The 20,494-nt window shown below is 39.1% G+C and overlaps 2 protein-coding genes across 2 annotated transcripts; both read right to left on the bottom strand.

The window, feature by feature from the left end:
* Positions 1 to 754: 754 nt before the first annotated feature.
* smc1b (structural maintenance of chromosomes 1B) lies at positions 755 to 12,344 on the bottom strand. Its single transcript, XM_060885262.1, has 25 exons — positions 12,236 to 12,344; positions 11,950 to 12,138; positions 11,751 to 11,863; positions 10,634 to 10,837; positions 10,301 to 10,539; positions 9,784 to 10,042; positions 9,423 to 9,563; positions 9,183 to 9,265; positions 8,726 to 8,933; positions 8,163 to 8,348; positions 7,799 to 7,984; positions 7,512 to 7,658; positions 7,280 to 7,417; positions 7,031 to 7,147; positions 6,831 to 6,937; positions 6,361 to 6,502; positions 5,329 to 5,474; positions 5,023 to 5,176; positions 4,118 to 4,213; positions 3,846 to 4,002; positions 3,598 to 3,752; positions 2,227 to 2,378; positions 2,028 to 2,097; positions 1,680 to 1,790; positions 755 to 881 (listed from the first exon to the last, which is right to left on the bottom strand). The coding sequence occupies exons 1-25, from the start codon at positions 12,342 to 12,344 to the stop codon at positions 786 to 788; spliced, it is 3,705 nt and encodes a 1,234-aa protein (XP_060741245.1). The 3' UTR covers positions 755 to 785.
* Positions 12,345 to 13,912: 1,568 nt separating this feature from the next.
* On the bottom strand, positions 13,913 to 20,494 carry cpa4 (carboxypeptidase A4). The gene is made up of 11 exons (XM_060885534.1): positions 20,358 to 20,494; positions 20,048 to 20,129; positions 18,877 to 19,011; positions 18,682 to 18,780; positions 17,186 to 17,287; positions 16,663 to 16,764; positions 16,434 to 16,544; positions 15,341 to 15,431; positions 15,045 to 15,244; positions 14,249 to 14,333; positions 13,913 to 14,156 (listed from the first exon to the last, which is right to left on the bottom strand). Exons 1-11 carry the CDS (start codon positions 20,456 to 20,458, stop codon positions 13,969 to 13,971), a joined length of 1,296 nt encoding a protein of 431 aa, XP_060741517.1. The 5' UTR covers positions 20,459 to 20,494; the 3' UTR covers positions 13,913 to 13,968.

Here is a 20,494-nt window from a genome sequence, read left to right as displayed (position 1 = left end):
TCTAATTTTGTGTTGTACAACAAGACAATAATTAATTCACAAAAATGAATTATAATAGATATTTTTTGTGACTACATTATACACTAAAGCCACCGTAAAAATCGGAACTCACCCATAGAAAGAATCTCAGGGCATCCAGACTGTTGCACCGCAGAGGGACAATCATGACTGTATATGACGCCATGAAAAGTAAACAAACTTAAAGAAAAGGTGAACTAAGAGACGACAAGCTTCCAAATGTTAAATAAAAGACACAAAGTATGAGCTGAACGTTCTCTTCCTAATCCCCGTCCCAGAATCGTGTGTCAGATGAAAAAGAGGAGTACAAAGGGGAGAGATTTAGTGACAGAGTGAGAAGTCTGAACACTAACGAGATTCGTAGAGTCCGTGTGCAGCCTGATCAACACGCTGTAAATAACGAGGTATAACAGAAAAAGCTACAAGTTCAAAAAGATTTATTTGATATGAACCCTTTTAATTAAAACACTTAACCTCAATTAATAACTGAACGTCTTCGTAAAAGAAACAAACTTCCTTTGATTACTCAAATAGACATTAACAACAGTTACTCGATATAAAAACAGACAGCAAATATTAGAGTAACTCGAAATTAAACAAATTTAATTAAACTAGGGAATAAAACCATCCGTTTATAACAAACACTTTTTTTTAAACAGAAAGAAATTAAAATCTAAACGTCTGTTTTAAAAACGGCATTTTTAAGAAATAGTAACAAAACAAAAACAGTTTTTTTCCCCCTCATTTTCTTTTGTTACTCCTTCACATCATGTCCATCTCTCTGGCTCTTCACCATTTTCGTCGTTGAGGGGGTATGGAGTGAGATCCAGTGACAGGAGGTGGCTGGACATCCAGTCATTGAACTGTAAGGCCAGAAGTGCATGAACAACATCAGGTGTGAACGGGAACAGTGGGCACTACCACACAAGCAAGTTACAAATCGACACACAAAGTCCAGCATTTCAATTGTAACTTAAAGGTGGGGTGCACGTTGTTTGAAAAATGTTTCAGAAAACTGAGTCAGACCGACAAACAAAACAAACATGTAGCCAATGAGCAGAAAGGGGCGTGTCTTCTCAATATGCAGTGGAGTGTTCGGTGCGCATGTTTGACATTAGCCGAAATCGATCGAAACATTGACATGGTGGATAAAAACGGATAAAAACGAAAAGCGAAAAAAGGCTTATGATAAGGCAAGAAGCAGGACCCGTGTTAATATAGGATCAGCTTTCCAGCGCTGGAGAGAACTGAACGTCTTCTGCGTGAAACGGAGCTAAACCTTTCACGATACAACACACAGTACTACAAAAACGCATTTATATTACCATAGTATTACTCATTGAGTTCATTTATTGATAAAAATATACCCTCGGCCAGCCTCCATAATAGTTGCCTGGGTTACGTATGTATGTGTGTGGCGGAGCTATCAATACAGGGGTGGGACCCATTTGGGTTAGGGGCGTGTTTGTTTTTAGGTGATTTCAAATGTCAACATTGGCTTTCAAACAACGTACACCCCACCTTTAAATAATTTTTTTTTTTAAATGTTTATACATAACAACTCACACCCCCAATATAGGGTAAGCTGTACATCAACTCCAAAATGTTTCGCAATCCGTGTGCACACCTGAGAAGGTGTGTTGTGTGTAGGTGTGCAGTACCTTAGTGTAGACTCCCAGCAGAGCATCTGAGCGTGAATAGAACTCCTCCTTCAGTGAGATGACAATGACCTGAAAGTTATTTCTGGATTGTTCCCTAATAAAGCTTGTCACCTGCAAAGAATCATCATAATGTTGTATGATTCATATATCAGAGAGTAAAAAGTCTGCTTTGATTATGAATATAATAACACCAAAACTCCACTCTGTAACTAATTGCAATGCTCAGTGATTATTTTTTAGTACTGTATTAACTTGTATTGATATAAGTATATTTGGAAATGGGAAACTAATTGATTTATTTATTGTAAGTATAATTGATAATAGAAAAAGTGATGAGTGTCATCTTGCCTTTCCAATGTTTGTGTTGTCCAAAGCAGCATCCACTTCATCCAGCACAAAGAATGGAGCAGGACGGAAACTGTGATAAAATAATATATAAATGTCAAAACTAATGTCATGAATGAAAATCAGTCAAATTTACATTTTGTTTTAAAGACAATTATACAATCTATAAATTCTTATAATATAAAATAAATAATGACTATACCTGTGAATAGCAAACACCAGAGCGAGTGCTGCAATGGACTTCTCTCCTCCTGACAGGTTGTCCATGGACATAAATCTCTTGCCAGGAGCCACACAGTTATAACTGATACCACCCAAGTATGGCTCATCAGGATTTTCTGCAATCAGAGTCGCCTTCAGGACAAACACACACACACACACACACGTCAAGTTGTGTGAAGTTGGTTAAACATACATAACAAATTAAAACACTTGATTCGTATTTTTTTTTCATCTCTTTCTAGTTTCAAATTGGGATGCCTCCACTGGTCAAATAGTTTATTTCAGGGTTTCTTCAGGGTTTAATCAGTCAAATTTAAGACTTTTTAAGACCTTTTTATGACCATTATGATTTGAATTTATGACCTACACGAATTACGACAGAAACGGAATCCCGCGCTGTATTTGACCGGGTAACGTTAGTGACGGAGCCAAACAAAACTGACGGATCGCCTGCACCCGCTGCAGGCCTTTTACAGCAACGATATGGTTTTCCGACTTTGCAAGCGACTTCAAGGCTTTTATGCATAAACTAGACAGCTCCAACGTCTTCTTACACAGAGTGCAATAGACTTGATACCGATTGTTAGCGACGGGCTTGAGCCAGCTACTAAAGGCACCGTCTTCGAGCCACAGATCGTTAAAGGTACATTTTCCCATTGTGATAGCCAGGATGATTTCAATTAAACTAAGCACTGACTCAGTATGATACAGTATGTTCGGAGTTCGCACGGGTTTCTGTGAAAGTCCTTCCGACAAGTCTGTATGCTGCCGCATGGACCTTGTAGTTCTGGAACGCTGTGATACCAGTGTGATACCACCCAGATTCCTCATACAGAACTACAACAGGCCAAACAAATGAATGCCATTGCCGCCACGAGCGCATTTTGATTGAAGAACAAATTAATGGACGAGCATATCAATTTAAGACGTGGCTAAATGTTTTTTATGACCTTGTATGGAAAATCCGGACGTTTTTATGTCTTTTTATGGCCTTAAATTCTTATTGTTAAATTTATGACTTTTTATGACCCCGCGGAAACCCTGTTATTTGGTCTAGTTCTTCTTGTTGCTAAGTTGTATGCGACGCATAACCTTTAAATAGACTTCAAGATCTACTGAAAATAAGCGACTGTAGAAAGTTTGACCTTTCTGTGACCTTGACCCTATTCCATGACCCTGTTTAGATCAATTGCAGGTTACATTTTAAAACATTCAACACTTGTACATGATATCGCATTTGGAGATGATCAAGGGTGGCTCGATGGCAAAAAATCCATAGAGAAACATAAAAACGAAATGTGCTTCTTGCTTAATATACATAAAAGAATGAATCTGAATAACAAAGTCTCACTTGAGCACTGTCATTTCTGCAGAGGTCTTTGTAAATATGGTTGATGGTGACAGAAACGTGCTCAAAGCACTGGCTGAACCGATGGAAGCGCATGGCCTTCACTTGCTCAAACTCCTTATGGCATTTCTTAGCTACACTTGTGCTGGCCTCAAATGCTAATAAACACAAACAAATAAAGAGGCAGTCGAAGCATTAACTACATACATTAATAATTATGTCAACTTATGTGCATCTGTGTGTGTTTTTACCATCAGCCACACCACGAAACGTGTCCTTCACCTCACTCATCTTCTCCAAGGCCTTCATATTGGGTGGTTTGGACATATGGATCAATTTCTCCAGAGACGACACTTGCTCTGTCAGCACCTCCAGCTGGGACATCACCTCCTGCTCCTCAGTCAGACTCTGCATGTTCACACACACACACACACATCCATGCAAATACATCACTTGTGTACATAAGTAACCTGACAGCTCTATGACATAAAACCTTCAAAACGTCACAAGGGCTCGGTCTTACCTTCAGATTATCTCCCAGATGTCTATAATCAATCAGAATCTGTGCTTCTCGCTCATAAATGCTTTGTGTAGTGATGCTTACAGAATCAGAGTCCAGCTGTGTTGAAAAGAAGAGAACTTTTCTTTGTAGTGTGCAACACCATCACATTAACATTAAATTTTTTCCCAGCTCACATCTTGGAAAAGCTCACCAACGCACCACTTCGGTATTAAAAACGCTTGAACGTTCTGATTAAGAATATTAACTATTCATCAAGGGTTAAATGCAAGAGAAGAATAATCACAAACCATCTCCTGAGAAACTCAAGGACAAACGTTGATCTGGATGATATTTTAGTGCAAGAATCTCTACCCTTTTAATCATTACAAGCAGCAGGTACTAAAAATATTAATTGTAATATGAATACGAATAATAATAATAATAATAATAATAATAAGGGGGGCACGGTGGCTTAGTGGTTAGCACGTTCGCCTCACACCTCCAGGGATGGGGGTTCGATTCCCGCCTCTGCCTTGTGTGTGTGGAGTTTGCATGTTCTCCCCGTGCCTCGGGGGTTTCCTCCGGGTACTCCGGTTTTGATGCCCGATGACGCCTGAGATAGGCACAGGCTCCCCGTGACCCGAGGTAGTTCGGATAAGCGGTAGAAAATGAGTGAGTGAGAGAGTAATAATATTGATCATTTTTAATCCAGAGTAGAAAATAGAAAAGAAAAAAAAAGTTTCATAAAGTTCATTTTTATAAAGGGTGCCAACATTTCTGGAAAGCAGTGGCTTTTTCAAAGTCATTCAAACTGTGAGAAGCTCACGGGTCAATTATTTAGACAATAAAAACAGCACCTTTAGTACTAGACTGATTACAAAACATTTCCCCCAGTGACTGTACGGTGTTGTGCAGTCTCGGTGTACCTCGATGTCACTGATGTCGTCGAGTGTTCCCGAAAGCACTGTGAGAGGCAGGCCCTCAATTTTGCAGCCCAGGAGTAGGTTGTGTTTGCAAAGTTTCTGATGCTCCAATGCAGTTTCCACAGAGATCATCTCCTTCTGCTGCTTTGTTAGTTCCCTGAGAAAGACAGAGTACCTTATGCACTGCAAAGGTATCTTGAATAAAGGAAAAGTGTACAGTCTATAGTTCGATTAAAATGAGAGAGAATTGGTTGAATCAAATGGTTGAATAAAATCTACCACTGATTAACTGTGAGCAACCAGAGATACCTGGAGTTCTCTTGATGGACACTGATTCTCTTATCCAGCTCAGCCTTCGCTTTATTAATACAAGACTTCTGTTCTGCCTGCTTATTCTTTAAGTCTTGGAGCTTACACTGAGATTCGTCTACTGCAACAAGCAGCTTCTCTTCCTCCTGAACAACACAAACATTTAAAATGTGCTACCTGCATTAGGCTGTACTGGAGGAAATAAACCTAAGGGTTAAAACAGTTCATATATGCCTCTTTTCCACCAAAAAGAACCGGGTGCTGGTTCAGAGCTAGCGCTGGTGCTGGTTCAAAGTTGCTTCCACTGGCGAACCTTCTAAGAACCGGTTTGCCTTTCCACTCGGCACAGAGCCGAGTCTGATGTCACTGTATACGTGTCACGTTACACAGCAATGTTAACGCAGCAGCGGCAAACACAAACACATCAACAATGGCGGATTTTACTTTACTGTTAATGCTCATGGCTTTGTGAACCTACATTAACATCCAAACGCGGTGAATCCAACGTCTACGTGCAGCTCCATGTTATCTATATAAACGGAGGTTGTAATCGAGAAAGTACATAACGTTATTTTATCATTAACACAAAAGAAAGTTAGCCTTAGCATGTAGCTACCCACTATCATGTGTGCTGATAATGTATCATATCGCAGTAACGTAAATGTGTATTAAACATTAGTGTACTTAAGGTACATTATCAAGTGCGCTAACAGTAGCCCCGCCCACAGCCCCGCCCACAGCCCCGGACACAAGCGGTTCTTAAATGTAGACCAGCAACGTTTTGGTGCTACTTAAGAACCACTTTTCTTTGGTTCAGAGACGGTGCTTTGGCTGTCGAAAAAGAAAGAACTGGTTCTAAATTAGGCTCCGAACCAGCAATCAAACTGCCTCGGTGGAAAAGGGGCATTAGACAGTATGTAAGTGGCGTGTATGAATATTTAATTTTAATGTTTTTGGTTTTTTTTTTTTTTTTAAAGTGTAATTTAAAACCAGCCGAAAGGTAACATACGTTAGACATTTAGAAATGCTTACCTTTTTTAACATGAGGACAACATCTTCCTCTTTCTTGATGGAGTCCTCTATTTTGCTGATCAGCCTGCGCTGCTTGTGCAGCTGCTCCCGCTCATACTCCAACTGTGTGTTCAGACGAGTGCGTTGCGACTCAAACTGCAGCCTGGACATAAGCACAAGATGATTAACACACCTTACTTTTGTAATCAAAACAATTGTGAGTATTTTGTAACTTGTAGATAGCACACTATTTATTACATTATGATTATGGATAGTCCAGCGTTAACATATCGACACCAAAAGGCAAGTTTTAGCAGCTATACTGTCACATACTCATACGTTAACGTGTAGTTGAATACTTTTTTTTTTTTGGCTTAAATGCTCTATAGTTTTCCTATAGGTATTCAGTTCAAAGGAAAATGTCTTCCTAGTTTTAGAAACCTATCATTAAGTCTAATGTTCCTGTGTGGCATGTGTGTACGAGGCCCTACCGCTTATTCTCGATCTCTCCTTGCTGTCTCACATAATCCTGCTCGTACTCACGAATGTTGGCTACTCCAATCTCAGCGCAGAAGTCTGAGAATACTGTGTCCTCCATCTACAGCAGAAGAGTAAACCTCTACTAAACAGCTCACCGTTCAGGCCCTCGGTGAATAAAGCTGTTGTCACATATATATTTTGTGTGCCTCACGTGATTGATTTCGTCCTGGAGGGCTGACACCCGACTGTCGTTCACTTGCACATTATTGGTCTGCATCTCGATCTGAGACTTCATGTTTGAGAGCTCACTCTGCAGTCTAGAGATTTCCTGTCGCACACCCACAAGCGTAAAGACAATTTAGTATAACGGAAGAAATTTAGTTTAGTAGATGATGGAAGAAAAATGGGGGAAAAAAAACAGAATGAAAAGAATGAGAGAAATGAGAGCGGGACAGCTTACAGACTGACGGGTTGGGATGATTTTTTTGCGGATGGACTCCAGCTCAGAGTTAGAGTATTTGAGGCGAGTCTGGATTCCGTGGGCCTGGGCTGTGATCTGATGTAGCTCAGCCTCCTTGCGTTTCAGTTTTATTAATTCCTACCAAGAACACACACATGCACACAGGTCTCGCATTAGACGTATATGAACCCTGATGCAGCTCCGTTTAAAGAAATGAGTGACACAGACAAACCCTTAGCTCTGCATTAAGCTGCTCCTTTCGCTCTTTCAGGCCATTCATGTCCTTCTCCTCCCAGCGCCGAGCTTTATGCCGCAGGTGAACGGAGCCACCAGAGATCACCCCCGACTTGGAGAACAAGGTACCATCCAAAGACACAGTCTAAAATATTCAAGGTCAATGAGGTCATCAATTAGAATCGACCTGGGTATCAGTACCAAGAGCAGGCATTTTATAATAATCTTCAACTTCATCCCCACCTTTGCACACAGAAAGTATTCACAACCGTGTCTAAATCTTACCTTAAGGCGCTCTGGGCCGTCAAAAGCAACATGGCGGGCATCTTTCAGATTCTCACACACAAGGGAATTTCCACACACAAACTGCACCACTCTCTTCAACTGTGGTGCATTCTGGGAACACTGCACCACATCCACCACCATCTTGGCCCCACGGACCTCCCGGAGACGCTCATTTAGCGGCTTAACCTGTCAAGTACAGCCTCGTTCAAACCAAAGATGCTTACTGTGAATCGTGTGAAAATTAGCTCATGTTCAAACAATTTAAGTTCAATAACCGTTCACAAATAATGTTTCACCAAAAGACAAAAATTAACCTGACATGCATCCTGTCTAATGACAGATGACACAAGGCAGTCTAACTCACATCCAGGTTGTCGATAGGGAGGAAGGTCTCTCGCTCAGCTCTCTCCTCTTTTATAATCTGAATGCAGTCACGGGCCACTTTTGCAGTAGACACCACAATGGCGTTCATGTAATGACCGAACACCTTTGTGACAGCAAGCTGATATTTCTTGTGGATTGGCTGACACAAGTCCATCAATCGTCCGTACTAGAGATGAAGAAAAAGCGTCAGAATCAATTCATTAACAAAAAGTTGTTTATTAAAAAGAAAGTCAATCTTATGTATGTATATGACGCTTTTTGTATTACCTTTACACGTTACAAAGCATTTGTTAATAGCGGGGACATGTTCTGTGCAGGACGACTCTCCCCTTTACAAATCATGCACAATGTAGGCATATTAAAAAACGGATAATAAATAATATGGAACTTGTTAGGTTACTGTCACAATTTTCTTGACTCTGACTGCATGAAGGTTCTTAGAGTAACGAGCACCGTGTGCTTATATGTGCTTTGGTATTATGAGTGGGATAGAGTATTTTGCATATATATTAGGTCTGCAATTAAGACTAATGTTGACAATACCACAACGTCCGGGTAGAGTCTACGCAGGCTCTGAAAGAGCTCGTCTCGTTTCTGTTGTTTCCGATTCTCCTGGCTATCCATGCGAGCGCTCTGAAGTTCCTGCCCTACCATGCCCAGTTCTTCGTTCACTTCTAGTATCCGCAACCGTCCACGCTCCAACGTCTCCCTCAAGCACCGTTCCTGCTCCAGCTGCTCATCCAGAGCTTTGCTGCAACATACAAAGTTTTGGTGAGCAGAAAACAAACATTCATTCTAATTTTATACTGCTGAATTAAATTTTTATAAAAGGTTACACCAAAATACAAGGATTTTAAATATTTTATGCCCCGATATTACCCTACTTCTGTTAAAAAAAGATGGACCCATATGTTGCATTTAAATCATTGTTCTTCACTCAAAGCTCAAGAAATTTTACTAAAATCTTAAATAGATCAATGAACTAAAATGGATAACAAACTTAGAGGTGATGGCATATTCCTCCAGTTTCTCTGCCTTCCTGTTTAACTCGTCCAGATGTTCTTCAGCATGCTTAATGTTTGTCTATTCGTGCAGACAAAAATACAGGTACATTAGACACTCTATTCTTAAATCCAGCCAGTTACTATATTTGTTGTGCATTTCAACAGAATTAAATTAACACAACGGATCATACCCATACTGATAAAAAAGGCTACACAAACACACACATCCCACATACCTCGACTTCACTTGTTCGCCTTTTGTCAAATTCCAGCTTTTCCCGATCAGCCTTCACCTCCCAGTGTAGTTTCTCAGCTTTCTGTAATAAGATGGCCCCTTTTTTCCTGGTCAGTTCCTTCAGCTCCTTATAACGCTCCAGCTATGACAAAACAATTTCTAAATGTTACACCTCGATCCAGCACAATTTAACCCACTGTTCATATCCGTTTACACACACTTTGTAGATTAAAGAGTAAAAATGCTTATCCTGAACAAACCTGAAGATAGCGTGACATGTTGACACAATACTATGTTGCATTTAAAAATGTAGAAAAAACACTTTAACAGAAAATACTGCCCTTCATCCCACTCTGTCTCACCTGAGCTTCCTCAAGCTGCACGTCCTCGCCCCTCTGAGCAGCCTGCTCCGCTATCTCTGTCTCATAAACTCTCCAGGCCTTCTCTAGCTCGGCCAGCTCAGTCTCCAGTTCCTGCAGCTCCTGTTCCTTCTTGGCTTGCTGCCTTTGGGTCTTCAGCAGACTGGTGCACGTTTCCTCGACCTTGCGCTGGTGGTGACTGGTGTTCACTTTGGCCCTGATGTAATGAGGCCTCTGCTGGCTGAGGGTTTCCTCCTGGGACCTGGAAAAGGAGCAGAAGAAGACATACTGTATAAGCTGAATGAAGGCACAGATATTCAGCTCTTCATCCTAAATGGCACACTAGTAGAGTAGTTTGTTTTCCGAGATTCAGCTACTGGCTGTTTTGCTCTGCTGATATCCCGACTCTTAACCTGACTATTTGTCCTCTTCGATTTTTGCCCTTCTGGTTTTGTCTGTTTCATTTCCAATAAAACTCTGCACTTGTATCCAAATCGTGTATGTTCCTGATAATGCTCACTTGATCTCCTTCTCTAGTTTCTGCAGTTCTCGGTTTAGGCGTCCGTGCTCTTTCTTCTGAGCCTTCACACTTTGCTCCCAGTCCTCCACTATGCTCTTTTTGACAGTGACAGCTTCCTGTTTCTCTCTCATGAACTCCAGGAGTGCATTAATACGCCTCTCGTTGTGATAAAGCTGGAAAAGGCTGAGGTGCAGCTTGCTTTCACCGAGCTGCTCCACCAGTGCCTGATATTTCTCTGCCTAAACAGATGATGGCATGTCATGACAGCATTAGCCCAACCTGCATTCAAGGAAGATAATTACTACAGATAGTACAAATCGTTCACCTTAATACCTCAGTTTTATCCTTGAACACCTGCTTCTTCTCTGCAGTGGCTGCCCGTTTGCGATTAAAATGGAACTGCGTGTCCTCTTTTGCTTTCTGCAGTGCTGCTAGCTTGGTGTCGTATTCGTTTGCCAACTCAATGGAGTTACTGATGCGTTCAAACAGCTTTGTATGTTCCTTTGCATTCATCATAGCGATAGACTCCACTGCACCCTGAAATATACACAGTACACACCACTCCACATCCTCACAGCTACTAAAGCAGTGCAGTGCGGTGATGATCTGTGTTAGTGTACCTGTCCTATTAGTGTACCTGTCCTATTAGTGTACCTGTCCTATTAGTGTACCTGTCCTATTAGTGTACCTGTCCTATTAGTGTACCTGTCCTATTAGTGTACCTGTCCTATTAGTGTACCTGTCCTATTAGTGTACCTGTCCTATTAGTGTACCTGTCCTGTTAGTTTCAGGGTAATTACAGAATAATTCACAGTAGTGACTGAAAGCCTTGCAAACACTTTCTAAGCCCTTTGATTCAGTATGGTTCTATCTGCCACTTGTTATTCATGCAGACCTTTGTAATACTACGGTCACAATTTTGAAGTGAACAATTTTAGGAACCGATTTTGCTAAAACCAAAAAGCAAAAAAAAATTGTCTACAATGCAACTGAATTATTTTAATTTTATTCCTGAAATGTTGCGACTTTATAATTTCTCAAAAAAATTTTACAAATTTATTACAGCTTTATTCTTGAAATATTTCGATATTGTTCTGTAATTCTATATTCTTCAAATATGACTTTCCCCAAAATAAAAATATTTATTCTTGAAATATTTCGTTTATTCTCATAATCTCGTAGTTTGTTTCAGCAGCACTATAACATGAATGCAAGGATGCATCGTGTATAAAATAGGTGTAACAGAATTAAATATAATTTAATATAATAAAACGAAACCCGCTTTTTTTTTAAAAAAAAAAAAAGTGTATTATTTTATCATTAAAGGTTTACAGCTAAAGAACAAAATACGGCACGCGGCAGTGATCCGTTGGCCGCGAGTCGACTCATGTTAGTGAGCTGAGTTAAATGATTTGACTCACTGTAAAGAATCGGATCTTTCGTTACTAACCTGAAACACTAAGCAGTTCCTGGCTTTCACTACGATGCCTATGTTCTCCAGCTCGGCTCTGTACCGACTCGGTGTCACCTGCCTGCCGTTGACTCGGTACTCCGAGGACTCACCTCAAACAAAACCCAGAAAAACTCAACTTTAGCTAATGTTTGTAGAATTAAAGCAATTCCGAAACATCAGTGCTAACCAATCACACCTGATATAGTTCGGCTGAAGGTAGTTTCTTCGTCGTTATCGTCGCAGAAGCACATAGTGACCGACGCGGTCCGGGAGACCGGTTTATTAACGTGGGCGCCATAAATCAGGTCTTTGGTTTGCTTCACTCTCAGACTGGAGGCTTTCTCTCCCATCACAAACCCCAGAGCGTCCATCACATTCGACTTACCTTTCCAACGATCAACGTTATACGTTAATACGTCATTTTCTTCAGTTTAGGTTTACAGAGCAAGTTTTAAGTATAACTAACTAGTTAACTAACTTACCTGAACCGTTAGTTCCAATGACGCACGTGAAGCTTTTAAACGGACCTATTGTCTGCTTTCCTTTCCATGACTTGAAATTTTCCACGTCTATCTGCTTTAAGTAGCCCATATTCACTTTTTTCACAAAGTAAATCAATAAAAATTCCGACGAAAGTTGACATTCGTTTATATGACACCAGACGTAGCTAAATGCTAACCTGTTCCCTCACAGTCCTCTCAGAAAGAGCGGGAAAGCGCGAGTTATTAAAATAGCTTCCCGTTTTGACCAATCAAAGACAACGTGATTTGCATAATCCAATGCGATCCAATCAAATTCATGTTTCAAATTCAAGTTTAATTAGAACTTATGAATATGTTGTCAGTTGTTTTCTGATAAAAATATGGTGACTTGATTAAAGCTCTTCCTTACCATCTCTTTATAAGGAATTAAAAAAAAGTCTGAAAATAACACACGTCTCCATAAACGTGTACATAAATATGAAATAAATATATACCTCCAAGGTATACAATGACTATTTACTGACATTCGACTACTGCCAAGTGCTGTATTTAGTGTTGTAGCCTGCATATCAGTGACAGTGAAATCTCATAATTTAACAATTAAAATAAAGCAAAAACAAAAATTGGATGCGTCTCACATACTTTGTAATTGTTGATCTATTTTGTTTGCAGGTTGTTGTTGGAAATTCAGTTTTCACCGAAGTGAAGTAAGATTCAGGGCTTTTTCTTTACTCCGGCGTCACTTCGATTGCTGGGACGCCATTTTGTAAATGGCGCGATACGAATATTTGAGGTGATGGAAAGAACCCGAAACTCGCCCTAGCTGTCGTTACTGATTTTAGATAAATGAATTCAATATAAACAGGATTTAATGTTTTCTAAGTGTTTTAGGATCAAGATCCAAGATGCTAGATCCCTAAATTTTGGTCTTAGGTTTAGGTGATGGTTGTGTGAAAACTTAGGGAAAAAACTTAAAGCTTTCAACTTTCTGGTAAACTTTTGGGAAAGAACAATATATAAAAGTGATTGTCAGGCATCCGCAAACCTTTGGACATTGACAATTTCTAGCTCTTTGACTGGAAAGCATGAAATTGTATCACACTAATTATTATTAGGAAAGAAACTGATGAACAGTGTTTCCTATACCAGGAAGCTGTAATTCAATGTCTATTTTTTTCACGTCCTTTGCTTCCTACTGAGAATTCTCTCTTAAGAAGTAAACTGCCTTATATTTAGTTGACAGTTTTGTGACTGCAATGGTGATTGTTGTAGTTCTTAATTTTCACAAATTTTTGTAACTTAAAAAAAAAAACATAAAGCTAATCAGGCAATTTTCTTGAAAATACACAATTTATTGGAGTGATTGAAAATGTGACAAATTATAATGTTGTAATTTTGGAATACTTATATACTTATGGATGAGTTTTTAAACTACTTGGGAGTTAAAGATATTTCATTAAAAAAATTAAATATTAATATGCTAAAATGCTTTTGAAAAAAAAGTTATCAAATTTGATAGACTGAATTTGACTTTTATCCTTTATTGTATTTATTATATGTTGCACAAAACATAATAATACCATAAAGGATAAAAGTCAAATTCAGTCTATAGGAGAAAGTACACAATATTCTAAAAAGTATAATAATTATTATTTTTTTATATAAGCAGCACCTCGGTTTTCCTTTGAAGTAAGAAATCAGACTTTATTTTCAGTTTCACATGAATTATTGTCCTAATAAGGATGATCACGCACATATTCCATGATGTACTTAAGACCCAGCCAGGTCTCAGTGGCAGTTGGAATGATCTGATTGGCTGGGAGGAGGAAGCCATAGCGACCGGTGTCACGCAGCTCGAAGGCAAAGGAGTATTTGATACCGATGTTGTAAGTCCAGTCGATGCTTCCACCACTGGCTTGATCTGAAGCAAGAAAAAAAAATAAAATAGTACATGAGCCAGAAAGAAAGGGGAAGACGTAACAAACAGAAAGAATGAAGGTTGTATAGACTCACAGATGATTTTACAAATGCTTCCAACTTTGTAGCTGGTTCCATACAAAGAGCTGAGGGCCTGCACTGCACCTTGACCTACAGCTTGCTAATAAACACCAAAAACAAAACGGGTTAGGAAGTTATGTCATCATTTTGACCAAATAGAGTTTTTTTGACCTACTATAATACACCATTCCTCCTCAACAGGAGCATGGGTTAGTCTGATAGCAGACAAACTAAATAAGGGATCAATCATTTGGGGGAAAGCAGTAATAAGAAAATAATCAACCACTGGTTGGTGGTGTTATAAGGCTTATATAAGGTTATAAGACTCATATAAGGTTATGAGTCACAGTTTCCACCTGTATATTGACAATTGTTCCTACAACAAAGTATTTTATTCCACTTATTGGTCTTATTTTGTATTCATAAAAGAATGACACTGATTTCATATACATTAATATTTACATTTAACATCCTGGAATGTCTGCAAAACACCAATCTTAATGTTATGACTGTAAACAGCAGTTTCCTGAAAAGCCTTTCTTTTATTCCCCTCTCTTAAATTTTAGCTTTTTTGTCATGTTACTGTAAAACAAAAAGTATTCTCTGTCCTAGGATTAGAAAACGTCCTACATAAAGCAGACACTGGAGACTCCTTCCATGAAATGTTAACTAAATATCTCCTCCCAGAAAACAACTATAAAGAGGTTTTTTTTAAAACAAACCAGCGATCTGTCTCGCAGCTGCACTACTGTCAGGGTAGATTGTTCACTACTGACCAATCAGAAATGAGAATTCAACCAAAGCAGCGTACAAGTTCAGCTTGGTCAGGGACATCGGTGCAGATGTATCCGTACGGGTACATGAGCAGCTGGGAGTAGGCATGGATGGAGATGAAGGACTTGAAGTTGCCGTGGTTCTTGATGAGGTTCACGATATTGTTCACTTCAATGGCGGAGTGTGCGGAAGGTCCGTGGTAGGAGTCGGAGCACGGGTTCTTACTGGCACCAGGGCCTGCAGAGAGCATGTAGAGATGCAGAGATTATCGTGAAGTCTGATACAGATGGATATCTTTCCAGCTATTAGAACCAATTAGGATTATCTTTTTACCACCAAAGCCAGCATCCCAGTTTCTGTTGGGGTCGACACCTCGGCACATGGATCCGGTGTTGACGGAGCGAGTCTTGCGCCACATGCGGTCCTGAAAACAAACAATCCCATAAAAACGGCATCATGTTTTCTATCCACACTGCTTTAGGAATCATTATCGAAAGGCTATTCTATAGCAGACTTCACAGTGGTGCAGCAATTAATTCACAATTACTGCTTCCAGCTCCAGGCTGGCCAGATCTATCCTGGGAGTAAGACAGAGAACCACACAGAACAAAACATTAACTTAGAACTTAACTGGCAACTCTGGGAACTGGGACACAGTCACAGCTTGCAACCTTGGTGTAACTTTGGACACTCAACTGTCCTTTTCCTCGCATGTCGCTAATGTGACAAGCTCATGTTGGTTCCTTCTCTACAGCATTAGAAGGATTCAGCCATTTTTGTCCACACAGGTTGCTCACGTACTTGTTCAGTCTCTTGTCTAGACTGGAGACTGCTGTAACTCACTGCTGGCAGGTCTAACGCAATTCGTCTTCTGCAAATGATCCAAAATGCAGCTGCCTAAGTTCAACCTGCCTAAGTTCTCGCAAATGAATAAAATACTATTGTTGCTTTTTTTAGATATGCTTTGTTGCTTAAGACATTAAATCAGTGCTCTATTAAAACGCTGGTACTTGGAAATTCTTTTATACTTGATGGGTCTTTGAATAAGGGAAGATAAAACCTGCTTGACCCTAAAATCTTGACTCATGACATACAGTAGTATATTTTTTCAATTCAAATTCAGATTAAAATTTGATTCATCATATACACAACATGCTTGTTGGACTGTCAGGGTCATAAAAAACAAGAATTGAAATAGAATGAATAAAATAGACTAAAAATAGAATTACAATAAAATATATATACAGGTAGGTATATAAAGAAGTGAGAAAAATCGATTGAGAAAATAGATTTTAGTGAAAGTTTAGTGCAGTATTTTAATATAGTACATTCTGTGCTAAACCGGTTGAGGTACTGGAAGTTGTGCTGATGCGAATTGTAAGTTGTTTGGGTTAAAATCATCTGTAGTGACAAATCATAAACTTACATTGGTATGGGTGTAGGCGTAGCCGTCAGGGTTGGTCACGATCATCAGATAGACGTCCATTTGTCCCAGAAGAGAAGTCACCGAAGGATCAACCCCAAAATCTGTAGCAAGCTAATGAATTACCGGTGTTAATATTTTGAAAGTGGCTCCAAATAAGACAAAAGATTTGCCTATAGGTAATAAACTTTCAGTCAAAAAGGGTTTAATTTAGACTCATTGAGTCTCTCACCTTGTTAGCCATCCACACAGCAGAGGCGGTTGAGATCCACTCTCTAGAGTGTATTCCAGCATCAATCCAAATTGCAGGCCTGTTGCTTCCCCCAGTGCTAAACTAAAGAGGTATATCCAGAATGACTTGTGAAAAACACAATCCCAAAGTCTTCAAACATTGTGCAGACATCATCCAATATACAGGGTGCGTCTCATTCAGCTCTCTAGCTCCCTAGGTTGGGACTCTAGGTGTCTAGTATCTAGGTGTTCATGAGTTCAGAAATTTTTAATCATTATTCATAGACTTAAACAAACCGTATATAGAACATCAGATAAAGTCAAAAATCGCTAACGTATATTAGTATACATGTGACAGCTCCGGCAATGGTAACAAGCTACGTACTTTGTAGACGAAGTTGGCAGAGAGTGAGACCACTTAACAGGGCTTACTCTCTAATCAGTGCCCTGACTCCTGAACTAGGGAGCTGATTAAGACACAAACACAGTCACGCATAGATGTTAATTTTTAGTTTTATCCTCACCTTTAGCACATACATGGGACGATTCTCATAAGAACTTCCAATATGCACTTTGGAGATCAGATTGGGATGAGCAGCCACCATGCTGTCCATCCAACTGTAGAGCTGTATGCATAAAGGTCATTCATTCATTCAGTCATTTTATGGCAAAAAAAAAGTCTAAGCCATTTTTAACCCATGATTGCTGTAACAATAACAATAAGTAAGAATTAATAGACTTGAAGGAGTGCTGTAATCATCCATGGCGACGTGGTGTGATGTGATCTGATGTGAATCTTCCAAAAATTCTCTTTTCAAAAATTCCTTATTAATTCCACAACAATTTTCCAAAAGGTCCTATTAATAAATTATTAAAACACCACATTATCATAATTTTTATCTGTTTATTGTTGCATTTAATGTCATTGAACATCTATTAAACAAGATTGTTTATGTCACTATAACTGTCTACAAATAAATAAATAAATAATATCGAAATTGTCTCAATATTGAAATTAATCTTGTTTCAGCTTTTAAAATTTGTCATTTATTTAAAGAAAAAAGAGCAAAACTTGAAATGATCGCAACAATCATGATTTCTCAGAAGTAAGAAGGCTCTTCTTTTCTCCATCACTTAAAGTTAACATGACAAAAAAATGCAGCTTATCATGTTACCATGTCACTATAAAGTGCAAAGAATTTGTCGGAAACCTTAAAGGAACAGATTTACTTCACTGATTCTACAGTAGAGATTCTTTCCTTAATGTCAAATAAATGTCTACTCACAGATCTTTACCATTTGAACAACTATACGTCCAAGCTGTTGCTATAGAAACAATATCGTTTTTAGTGCGATATCCTGTGATTTGTTTATCACTTATACAAACGTATTACAGTAAGTAATTACATATGTATTTTACAGTTTAAGATTAGAATCCTATGGGGCACGGTGGCTTAGTGGTTAGCACGTTCACCTCACACCTCCAGGGTTGGGGGTTTGATTCCCGCCTCAACCTTGTGTGTGTGGAGTTTGCATGTTCTCCCCGTGCCTCGGGGGTTTCCTCCGGGTACTCCGGTTTCCTCCCCCGGTCCAAAGACATGCATGGTAGGTTGATTGGCATCTCTGGAAAAATTGTCCCTAGTGTGTGATTGCATGAGTGAATGAGAGTGTGTGTGTGCCCTGTGATGGGTTGGCACTCCGTCCAGGGTGTATCCTGCCTTGATGCCCGATGACGCCTGAGATAGGCACAGGCTCCCCATGACCCGAGGTAGTTCGGATAAGCGGTAGAAAATGAGTGAGAGAGAGTGAGTGAGAAGAATCCTGTGATAAATTCAAGTAGTTTTCCAAAAAATACAAAAATCAAAGAATTCTTGGCAAAAAACGATCACATAAAAACTCCATAAAATCCTGAAGAGACTGATTACCCAATCAGAATTGAGAATTCAAAGGCACTGTGGTGTAACAGTGTATAAGTGTGTGTGTGTGTGTGTGTGTATGTGTGTATGACGGGAGCGCTCACTGTCTCAAGCCCATGGTATGTTGCATAGTCGAAGCTCTTTGCATCTCCACCCTTCATGGCATCGCGCTGTAAACCTTCCTGCTCCTTATCCAGGAGTTCCTATTGTGCAACAAACTCGAAACATTCAAGACATGACTTTCTTACCTTAATTAAGATCTTTATTTCCATGTAAACAGTCTTTTATGTCCTTCTCACCTGCAAATCCTCGATCATAACCTGGAAGGGGATCTCATTATCCTGGAGAAATCTCCGGACAACATTCAGACTGGCGTACGGCACATGGACGTCCACCGGAAGGTCACTGGAGACAGGATGAGTCCAGAAGTCCAGCTAAATGAGGATAAGATTTTATTCTTTATAGCTGATCAATTTCCAACCGATGGTTATAGAAGGTCGTGAAATTTTACAGAAAATTGAAAACAGAAAATGTCTCATGACTTTTAAGATACATAACATGTTATGGTTCACACATATCTCAGGTGAGTTGTTGAATTATTTTTGTTTCACATGCACAAATTTTGAGCACAATGTCAGAATGATGCACATATACAATATATACTGTAATGTGCATCTACTGTAATCTGGATCTGCATTAGAGGGACAAGCTACACTATATCCTAGTTTTCTGTGTATATTAAGCTTATGCTTGCTCACTCGCTCACCCACTCTTCTAAACCTTTGAGCTGGTGTGTGTTCATTGCAAAACACCTCAGGTTGCTGAAAACCTAAGTCTGAAAACCTGTTGTTACAGCAAATCAACAAAGATTCTTACTTCTGGATTCACATTTTCTCACTCATATATATATCATATATATCTCACTCATATATATGTATATATGAGTGAGGTGTGTATATATATATATATATATATATATATATATATATATATATATATATATATATATATATATATATAAATAAAATATAATATCCATGTGTTCATATATTATTATTAATTTGTATTTTATTTTATATTTATTTATTTATTTTATTTATTTTTTAATATTTTATTTAAAGATTTTTTAAATAAAATAATTTTGTACTTTATAATTATTCCAGCATGACAATGCCCCTGTGCACAAAGTGAGCTCCATAAAAACATGTTGTGTTAAGGTTATAGTAGAAGAACTCAATTCAACCCTCCTGACTCTGACTCAACCCCACTGAACACCTTGAAGATGAGCTGGAATGCCGACTGCACCCCAGACTTCCCCAAGACTAAAGCAGGAATGGGATTTTCAACAACGTGACGTGTGAGTGTGAGTGTGAGTGTGAAGATTTGCCTGGTATCTAATTTCCCCTCATAAAATTATTCCACAAAGGATGCCAAAAGATTAGAGACATGTTTAAGGCTGCTATACAGTACCTCAAACACTTCTGTGTTCTCCAGCTCCTTCAGGAGCTGGATTTGTTCCTCAGATTTTGCATCAATTCGAAGAACCTGGTCCCTGTTCATGAAAATAGTGAGTGAAATAGTTGACTTTGCTCTTAATCACACAATACAAGAAGTTCCAAATATCTTTAACAAATAAATCGATTTGGGATATGCACAATTCATAAAAAGTATTCATAAAGAGTATTACTATACTACACTATAAATCTAAATCAATGACTAAGATCAGTAAATCCTGCACTCGCTGTTTTTTTCCTCTTCATGAAATTATAATCAGACTCACCCAGTAAAGACTTTACGGCAAAATGCTGCCAAAAAAAAGGTAAAAAGTGCCAAGCAGATCCTCATGATGAAGTCTACTGACTGACTATAGAAGATCTGCATTTAATCAGAGCTCTTATAGTCTACCAGCCATGTGTT

Source organism: Tachysurus vachellii, chromosome 13 (genome assembly GCF_030014155.1).
Source record: "Tachysurus vachellii isolate PV-2020 chromosome 13, HZAU_Pvac_v1, whole genome shotgun sequence".
In the NCBI taxonomy this organism is placed as follows: Eukaryota; Metazoa; Chordata; class Actinopteri; order Siluriformes; family Bagridae; genus Tachysurus; species Tachysurus vachellii.
The sequence above is the reverse complement of the archived record's forward strand: the minus strand, read 5'-3'. Positions and strand labels throughout refer to the sequence as shown.